General features: G+C 35.4%; 1 protein-coding gene across 1 annotated transcript in view; it reads left to right on the forward strand.

Moving 5' to 3' along the window:
• The window catches only part of MYO3A (myosin IIIA), a 318705-nt gene that overhangs the window by 139683 nt on the left and 168472 nt on the right, over nt 1-10550 (forward strand). The window contains exons 10-12 of the mRNA XM_006887107.1: nt 1051-1167; nt 6010-6114; nt 6225-6308. Coding sequence (XP_006887169.1) covers nt 1051-1167; nt 6010-6114; nt 6225-6308 — 306 coding nt within the window. The remainder of the gene's footprint in view (nt 1-1050; nt 1168-6009; nt 6115-6224; nt 6309-10550) is intronic.

The following is a 10550-nucleotide window of genomic DNA, read 5'->3' on the forward strand; positions in this document are numbered from 1 at the left end:
ATTAATTTTAATGAACATTTACAGAAATTTTGGATTTCCATTCATTCATTGTTGCACTTTTTCTTCCTGCCCACCTCTCCCCCCCCAGTTTTCTCCTCTCTTTGAAAAGTAAAAGAAAAATCCCTTCATTGGTATACAATCCTCCCCTCCCCCACCCATCATTTATGATCTCTGACACTATTTAAATTGATTCCATGTACTCATATGATCTGTCAACTCTAAAAATTATTTTTCTGCTTCTCACTCTGCTTTATCAAGACAAAAATCCATGCTATGAGCTAGGATGCTTCTCAGTATTGTTATATATAACCTTGCTTTGCAATAAAATTTATGATATCTTCTTATTTCTAGCGTTTTCTCTCTTTACTTCTTTATCTGTAGCCTTAATTCTCTGAAAAAATATGAATTTGTATAAGTCTTGTCATGTATATTGCTGTTGTTGTTGTGTGCTGTCAAGTTGGAGCTAGTAGTTGACTCTCGAGTGGATTTTACAGACAGTAAACCACGCGGAGGAGGTTGCCCATCCTTCTCTTTTGGAGCAGCTGGTGGATTCTAGTCACTTGCCTTTGGGATTTCAGCACAGCTTCTTATCACTAAGCCAGCAGAGTTCTCATCATGAATAGCATCTTCTTTAGAAAATACAGGTCACAATGGAATTCATCTTGGCTCTTAAAATCAAAACAAACTCATGCTAAATAACAGATATTCCAGATCCAATGTTAATGCTTATTTCTAGAAAAATTCTTTTTTTTTCTTTTTCTATTCTTTGGCCCAGACTTTCTATGTTTCATTGTTTGGGGGATGTGTGTGTGTGTGTGTGTGTGTGTAATTATTACTTAGTTTTAAAATTTTCAAGCCAAAAACCAGACCCACAGCCACTGAATCAATTCCAGCTTGTTCCTGTAAATCTTTCCAGGCAGAGACAACCTATCTTTCTCCTGTGGAGATGCTGATGGATTTGAACTGATAACCTTTGACTAGCAGCTCAAAACATAATGCGCACAATCATGAAAAATTTTTAAAAGAGAAATTCTTTTTCTTTTATGACAGAATACAGTCTCAGACCAACTTGAAAAGTGTTATTCCAGAGACCAGATTTATATCTATGTGGGAGATATTCTGATCGCCCTCAACCCTTTTCAGAAACTAGATCTTTATTCCACAAAGGTATGTGGCATGATTTACATGTTCTTATTTTGTGAAAAACAGTTATATTACTTTGATATCTAAATATACTTCAGTGATTTCGTTGAAAATTTTATCCAGTATTAGGATGAAAATTGACATACTGATTGTAAAAATTTTGCATATTATCATTATATTTTTATAAATTATTATTTATTCAATAAATAGAAACAGGAAAATAAAAGATATGTCAATCTGGATATGTTTTGTAGTCTTTTATTTTTCCAAGAATATATGTTAGGCAAAATGTCAACTTACCTTCAATTACTGCCAATTATTTTATACTACATATTACTAAACTGTTGCCTAAAATACACATATTTTCACGGCCTACCTCTCAGCCAAGCATAGGAGATTTTACTGGTTATTGGCCCCAAAGTTTTAATTGCCTTATAGAAATTGGTTATATCTGAAATGGCAAATTAGCGACATCTTTCAATGTCATACTGCCTTCCTGAGGAAATCACAGTGATAAGAAAATTTGAAAATTCCTTTTGTTCAGCAGTAGTTTATACCAGGCACAAATGGACTTCGATTCTTAATGATTTTTATTAACTGTAATAGATTGCATATTATTAAAATGTGTGCTTATGATTGTGTAGATTGGTTCTTTCTCACAGTGACTATATATATAACCAAATATAGAAACACAGGTCCTGTACTGTCCTCACAGTTATTGTCATATTTCAGCTGATTGTTGCAGTCACTGTATCAGTCAGCCTCACTGAAGGTCTTCCTCTTTCTTTTTACAGAACCTGTGTTTTTTTCATAGAACTTTTTTCACAGAACCTGATAACATGTCCAAAGTATATAAAATTAAGTCTTAGCACTCTTACATCTAAGGGTGCTCCTTTTCTGGTTGTACTTCTTTCAAAATAGGTGTTTGTTCGTCTGGCTGTCCACTTAATATTCTTTGCCATCATCACAGTTGTTACAAAAAACAGATCTAAGCCCTGCCATATCCTGTGCATTCTCATAATCTGTGACATACTTGAGCCATTGCTGCAGTCTCTGTGTCAACCCATTTGCTTGAGGGTCTCCTCCCTTTCACAAAACCTCCACCTTTCCTAGTTTGATGTCCCTCTTCAAGGAATAACCCCTCTTAGCAGCATGCACAAAATATGTGAGACAAAGTTTTATCCTCTTTGCCTCCAAAGAGCACTCTGGCTACACCATCTCCAAGACAGATCTGTTTGGTCTCTTGACAGTCCATGGAATATTCAGTACTCTTCTCCAGCAGTTCAAAGGTATCAATTCTTATACTGTCATCCTTAGTCATTGCCCAGCTCTCAGATGAATAGCAAGTGACTGAAAAGAACATGGTCCAAATCAGGCACACCTGAGTCCTCAAACCAATATCATTGTTCCTCAATTATTTGGAGAGGTCCCTCATTACAGAATTTCCCAGTACATCTCCTGTCTCCTGACTGCTGGTAAACAAGGGTGTTGATTGTGGATCCAAGTAAGGTGAAGTCAGTGACAGTTTCGGTCTTTTTTCCATGTATTATGTTACATCTCAGTCCATTGGTGAGAATTTTTGTTTTCTTGCTGTGAGATGCAGTCCATATTGAAGGCTGTCTTCTTTGAGACTGCAAGTGCTTCAAGTCCTCCTCACTTTGAGCAAGCATGGTTGTGTCATCTGCATAAAGAAAGTTGTCGAGTCTTCCTCCAATCCTGATTTCACCTTCTTCTGAATAGGTATGATTTCACTTTCTTCTGAATAGGTATAGAGAGAGGATACAGCACTGATGCACACCTTTCTTGATTTTGAGCCATGCAGTGTTCCCTTTGCTCTGTTTACACAATAGCCTCTTGGTCTAGGTAAAAGTTTTACATGAGCACAATTATGTGTTCTAGGATTCCCATTCTTCTCAATGTTAGCCATAGTTTGTTATAATCCACACATTCAATTTACTTTGTATAGTCAATAAAACACAAATATACTTAATTTTTGTCTTTGCTTTCAGCCGCGATCCATCTGACATAAGCAATGATGTTGCTAGTGCCATGGACTCTTCTAAATCTAATTTGAGCATCTGGCAGGTCTCTATATACTATTCTAGCCATTTTCCAATAATTTTCAGCAGTATTTTGCTTGCATGTGATATCATTTGATAATTTCCACATTCTGTTGGATCACATTTCTTGGGAATGGGAACAAGTATGGATTTCTTCCAGCCAGTTTCCCTGGAAGTTGTCCTCCAAATTTCCTGGCATGGACTGATGAGCTCATTCAGGGATACATCTGTTATTTGAAACATGTCACTTGATATCCTATGGATTTTCCCCCCATCCCAGTGTCTTCAGTGCAGCTTGTTCTTCTTCCTTCCTTGCCACTGACTCTTGATCATATAACACTTCCTGAAATTTTTCAATGTAAGCAAATTATTTTTGGTAAAGTGATTTGATGTGTCCTCTCCATCTTCTTTTGATGCTTCCTGGATCATTCAAGATTTTACTCATAGTATTATTCAGTATTGCAACTCAGGACTTGAATTTGCTTTTCAGTTGTTTCAGCTTGACAAGTATCAAGCAAGTTCTTCCCTTTCTATTCTCTAGCTTTAGCCATTCCATTATAATACTTTGTCTTTTGAACAGTCCTGTGAAATCTTCTATTAAGCTCTTTTACTTCATTATCTCTCTCCTTTAATTAGGTTTCTTGATGCTCAGGTACAATTTTCATAGTTTCTTCTGACATATGTTTTGGTTTTTTGTTTTGCCTCTGTGTTTGTTAGGACCTTTTGCACTCTTTGTGAATAATATCCTTATTATCATCCCACAGCTTCTCTAGTCTTCGATCATTGGTGTTCAATGCTTCAAGCCTATTCTTAAGATTATTTTTAAATTCAAGGGAGATAGACTAAAGTTCAAGTTTTGGTTCTCGTGGGTTTGTTTTCATTTTTTTCACTCTCAATTTGAACTTGCACATGATGTTCTGTTCCATAGTCAGCAGCTGGGCTGGTTTTGTCTGCTGATACTGAGCTTCTCTTATGATTTTTTTCCACAGATGTAGTCAGTCTGATTCCTATGCAGAGTACTAGGTGAGGTCAATGTGTAGCGTCACCATTTGTGCTTTTTTTTAAAAAAAAAAGGTATTTGTTATGATAAATCATTGAACATAGAAAATGTGATCATTCTGTTACGACTGCATTTCTGTCTGAAGTCCATTCTTTTTGATTACCATTTGTTCCTTCTTCATTTTTTCCAACTTTTGCTTTTCAGTCACTAGTTATGATTAATGCATCTTGATTCCCTGTTTGGTCAATTTCAGATTGCAAGATTTGGCAAAAATCTTTAATTTACTCCTCTTTGGATTCAACTATAAATGCTTATATTTGAATAAAAATTGTGTTAACAGGTTTTCCTTATATGATTATGGATAATATCCTATCACTCAGAATATTGTACTTCAGGATATGGCTTGAAATTGTCTTTTTAAGTATGGATGCAACACCATTCTTCTGTTTTTCATTCCTAGAATAGTATACCATGTGATTGTCTGATTCAAAATGGCCAAAATAGTCTACCATATCTCCCTAATTCCTAATTGTCAATGTTCATACATTAGATGTTCCAAGTTGTAAAGGATGTTTACAAGTGTTTCCTCTCATTTTTATTGACTTCCAGTCTGGACTCTACCTCTAATACCATAATATTATATCTTTGGTGTTCCTCTATTGTTCATAGGGTTTTCAGAGGCACATTATTTCAGAAGTGACTAGCCAATCCTGCACCTTTACCTGCCTTGACCTGGGAGCACTACACATTGATGGCATAGCTTTCAGCATCATAGCAATCCACAAGTTACACCAGTACAGCAAACTGATAGACAGGTGCTGTACTAATAAGAACAATGACAACCAACCAAGAATATAGATACTTAATCTAGGAAGTAATTAGAAGTGTGCAGATAATTCCTAGAGTATAGCAAACTGACAAGTAAATGTTGTACATTTAATAGCAAATCAGTCATACCATGTTTCCAGATTCAGTTGAAGCCTGTGGTGGCAGGCTTGGAACCCCAGGTGAGTGTTGAAGTGTTCTCACTAAGATATGTGGCTGGCACAATCGGATAACATCTCAGCTGTGGCTATAAAGGCCATAGAGATATCTCTCCTGGATATTCGATGCAGGTGTTCCATGTGAGTGTCAATGATGTTCTAAAAAGAGACCCAGCAAGCAAGGGGTGGTGTTCACCATAATTAGAATGTATTAATTATTCTTTAATCACCCCTTTTCCATTGTGCTGCATTCACATGCATTTGGGGAAATTAAAAACATCATAGATTAGGCACAAATTACTAGAAGAGATTGGGTTCAATTGACAAGAAAAGCAGCCTCATATAATTTATTGTGCCTAATGGCTATTATTGCATGTTAAATGATATAATTCTGTTGTCTGTTGTGACATTAAAACTTATAGAAATCATACTTACTTTTTATTTTATTCCTGTTTCAGAGGTTGGAATCATATCTACAAACTATATCTCTTATTTATGCATTTCTTTTTATTTAAAGAAATAGTGGCATTTTCCAATTTATGTCTTGTACTAGAAATGGTAGCTTTTAATAGGACTAACTTGGGCTTCTAGTTTACCCAATTTGGCATGCTTTCTGGATGCTTTTAGTGTTTTATATAAGGCATTTGAAGTAATGTTTTGGTGGCTTGAAACTCTATTTTTATGTATTTGTTACTTTAAAAGTTAGAGAAATTAGGCTTATATGTATGAATAACCCAGGTTTCCAATTGTAAATACACAAAGAAAGAAAGAAGAGGAAATAATTTTTTTTCTTTTTCTTTTCTTTAAATTTTTTAATGTCTAGCATTCCAAAATATACAGTGGAGCAAAGAGAACTGCCAACCCGCCTCATATTTTTGCAGTCGCTGACTTAGCATACCAGTCTATGATTACGTATAATTCCGATCAGGTAAGGAGAGTCTCAGATTCTCAGAAATCTTCTTCATGGTTATTTTTTGTTTATCAGCTGAATCTTATGCACATAAAGTCCTCTCACAGCTCCGTTTTCTTGCTGTGCAGTGCATCGTCATTTCTGGAGAAAGTGGAGCTGGAAAAACTGAAAGTGCACATCTTTTAGTTGAGCAGTTGACAGTACTTGGAAAGGTAAAATTTGGGATTTTTCTCCTGTATCTTAGAACTTAATATAACTGCTTAGTTCTTATTAAGTCCTCACATTTTGTAATATAAAGAAATCATATGAAGTACACTTCTCATTGGAGAATTTAAAATTTAGAAAACCGTCTGAAAAATAATGCTCTGTTTGAAAATATTCTCACTTTCCTCAGTCTTATTATCAAAAGGTTAATTTTTCTCTGTTTTGAGGCCCAAGGCGTTTGCTGAAAAATTTTTTTTCTACTTTTGTTCATAGCAGGTTGCAAAAGAGTAAATTTACAAACTAATCTTATTTCTGTATGTATTAGCATTGATAAGTTGGAAATTTAAGTGTAAAGGTAGCATTTCAAATGTCTTCCAGAAAAGCACCCCTAAATTTCACAAAGTATGTCACACAACAAGTCAGTTGCCATTGAGTCAGAACTGAGTCATAACTGAGCCTCCAGTGAGTTTTCAGAGGCTTTAAATCACACAGGAGAGGACTGCCTATCTTTCTTCCATGAGCAGCTGGTGGATTTGAACTGCTTATCTTTGGGTTAGCAGCACAACTAGGCCACCAGATTTCCTTCACAAACTATATACAACATTTATATATTGATAACTACTGTATTTAATAGGATAAATGGAAGACCTAAATAAACCATGTTCTGTTATTAGAAGGTTCAATATTATTTAAGATGTCAATTTTGTTAAAATCTGAGCACTTTTTAAATTGTGAATTTACTGCAAGCTTACAAAAAGACAAGTTTTCATTCATTCATTGATACATATTTGCTTCTCTCAAGTCATATTTTAATGCATGTATTGTTCTAGATAGCCATGATATATATCATGTTTAATCATCTATTCATTTTAGATTATTCTTCTCTTCATTCATTCTAGTGCAGTGTGTATTATATACCTTTTATTTTCCTGCTTTCCCCCATCCTCATCTCCATCTTGTTTTGTAATAGTTGTCTTATGCAGTGTTTGTCCTTTTGTGACTTAGCGTAATGTCTTCCAGATGTATCGATATTGTGGAGTGTTTTACAAGTTCATTGTTTTTTTCAGTGCTACATAATATTCCGTTTATTAATGTACCACAGTTTTTAAATTCATTCTTTTATTGATGGACACTTCAGCTACTTCCATCTCCTCACTATTGTGAATTATGCTGCAATAAGCAAGAATGTGCATATATCTGTGTCACAACTCAAATTTCTTTAGGGTCTGTTCCCAGTAGTAAGATGTTGTTCTTTGTTGTCAAATCAGAATTGACCTATAGCAGGCCCTTCAGTGGGGTTTTCACGTGGAGTATATAACATGGAAAAAGATTGCCCATCCTTCTCCTGCAGAGCAACAGGTAGATTTGAACAGCATGCCTTCAGGATTACAGCACAGCTTCATACTACTAAGCCACCAGAAATCCCTAAGTAGTGTGATAGCTGTGTCAAATGGTATTTCTATTTGCAATTTTTTAGGAACTTTCAGACTATGTTCCATAGTGATATAACCATTTTAAATTCCCACCAACAGTGTGTGAGAATTCCAGAATCTCTACATCCTTACCAGCATTTGTTGTTTGTTATCCTATTGAACTTTATTATTGTTCCTAGGATGAGATAATATTGCATTGTTGTTTTGACTTGCAGCTTTCTCATAGCTAGAGATCTTGACACTTTCATGTGTTTATCATCCATTTTACTTTCTTCTTTGGTGAAGTGTTTCTTTTCCCTATCTTGTGATTGGGTTACTCAGTGTTTTCTTGTTGAGATTCTGGAGTAGACTACAAACTTTAAATATGAGTCCCTTCTTAGATATGTCATTGTCAAGTGATTTTTTTTTTCCTAGCTCGACAGGCTAAACTTGAAATTTATATGGAAATGCAGAAGAATTAGAATAGCTAAAACATTTTCAAAAAAAAGAATAAAGTTAGAGTATTCATTCTATCTGGTTTCCAGACTTACTATAAAATTGTAGTTGTTTTTGTTAGGTGCCATTGACCACTATGAGTGGACCACAACTCATAGTGACCTTATGGACAATGGACCCTGCAGTATCCTATGTTATTCTTACAGTCTCTTATATACTTAAGCCTATTTTTAAAAAATTATTTTAATTTTATATTGGTTTGCATTTGAAATTTCTATATATTTTGTTGTTTTTATACATATTGTGTTTCACCATTCCTCTAGTCACATTGTTTCATAGTATCATTCTCATACATTGTGTTTTATAAAATTAATCACCATTGATCCGTGCTTACCATTATCCCACCTTTTCAGGTCCCCACTAGATCCTTCCTAATTTTTTTGACCCCTGACTCTGCTCACATAATTTTGTGGCCTGAAGACTCCGTGGCCCCTGCACAACTTCAGACCCATTACTCCCCCCACTTTCCTCTCTGAGCTTTTCTATACATCTTACTAGTAATCCTTCTATTTTTACAATAATGGTTCAGTGCAGTGTTTGTCCATATGAGACTTAGTTCACTCAGCATAATTCTCTCTAACCCCTCCAAGGTTATATAGTATTTTTCAAAATCATTGCTCCTGAGTGCTGCATAGTACTCCATTGTGTGCCTGCACCACAATTTCTCAATCCATTTGTTTGTTGATGGACATTATGGCTGTTTCCATTTTCTTGCTATTGTGAATAACACTCTTAAGAATATTGGAATGCAAATCTACATTTGTCTTGCTTCTATTTTCCTCAGAGTATATTTCTAGCAGTGGAATAGCTAGGTCTTATGGAATTTCTGTGTTCAGGGGTCTTTTTAGGAAATGTCAAACTGCCTTCCAGAGAGATTGTAACATTTTACAATCCTGCCCACAGTATGTAAGAGTTCTTATCTCTCCATAAGCTCTCCAACATTTATCACTTGTATCCTATTAAACTTTGTCACAGCTATTGGGGTGAGATGATATCTCGTTATGATTTTGATTTGCATCTCTCTTATTGCCAGTTATTTTGAACATTTCTTCATGTGTCTGTGACTATCTGAATGTCTTCCTCTATGAAAAGCCTTTCCACGTCTTTTGCCCATTTTGTAATTGTGTTACCATTCTTTTTCTTATGGAGGCCCTGTAGGATTCTAGAAACTTTTGTTATGAGGACTTTGTCAGAGATGACATTGCCAATTTTTCCCCCCCCCCAGTTTTTTTGGTGTACATAGGGATGTAATCTTTAGGATTCATCAATGTTATTCTCTCCTGGTTGTACATTTCTGGCTGTATATTTCTGGCTATATTTTCCAGTCTCTTTGTATGATAGGTGAGGTCTTCTTAATTTGGCCCCATTTTGTCTCTTATGATCTTTATGATTTGAGGCTTTATCCCTGGATCTCTGATCCACCTTGAGTTGATTTTTCTCGTGAGGAATGTGGATCCTGCTTTAGCGTTCTGCAAGTTCAAGAGCAATTCTACCAGAGCCAGTTGTTGAAAAGGGTGTCACTTCCCCATTTGATACACTTTGTTTCTTTGTTGAACATCCCAGAGGGGTTATTTCTGAATTCTCAGTTCTGTTCTATTGTATTGGCCTGTGTGTCTGTCATTGTACCAGTGCCATGCTGTTTTTGTTATTACAGCTCTGTAGTAGGTTTTAAGATCAGGTAACCCTATGCCTCACACACATTCTTATTTTTCAGAAGTTCTTCACTTATTTGAGGTCTCTTTCCTTTCAAAATAAACTTAACAATTGTCTTTCAGTGTCTTTGGAAAGTGTATTTGGTATCTGTGTTGGGATTGTGCTGAACAGGTAGATAGCTTTTGTTAAGATTGTCATTTTTCACAATATTGAGTCTTCCTATCAATGAAAGAGGATCATTTCCCGATTTACTTAGTCTTTTATTGTGTCTTGCATTAGTGTTTTGTAGTTTAAAGATCCTTTGTGTCTCTAGTTAAGACTATTCCCAATTATCTCAATTTGTGGTTGATAAATGATATTGCTTTCTTAGTTTCTTTTTCTGTGTCTCCTTTATCACTACTTACTTTTGTATATTGATCTTGTATCTGCCTCTCTATTCATTTATTCTACTACGTCTAAGAGTTTTATTGTTGAATCTTGGGATTTTCTATTTTCACTATCATATTGTCTGCATATAGTGATAGTTTTACCACCTCTTTGCCAATTTGGATGCCTCTTATTTCCTTCTTTTTTGTATTGCTCTGGAAAGTTCTTCCAATACATTATTGAAGAGGAGTGGTGATAGTGAGCATCCTTGTCTGGTCCCTGTTCACAAGGGGAATGCCTTTC

This window comes from Elephantulus edwardii, unplaced genomic scaffold (assembly GCF_000299155.1).
Source record: "Elephantulus edwardii isolate Elephantulus edwardi_28Jun2011 unplaced genomic scaffold, EleEdw1.0 scaffold00054, whole genome shotgun sequence".
NCBI classification, from domain to species: domain Eukaryota; kingdom Metazoa; phylum Chordata; class Mammalia; order Macroscelidea; family Macroscelididae; genus Elephantulus; species Elephantulus edwardii.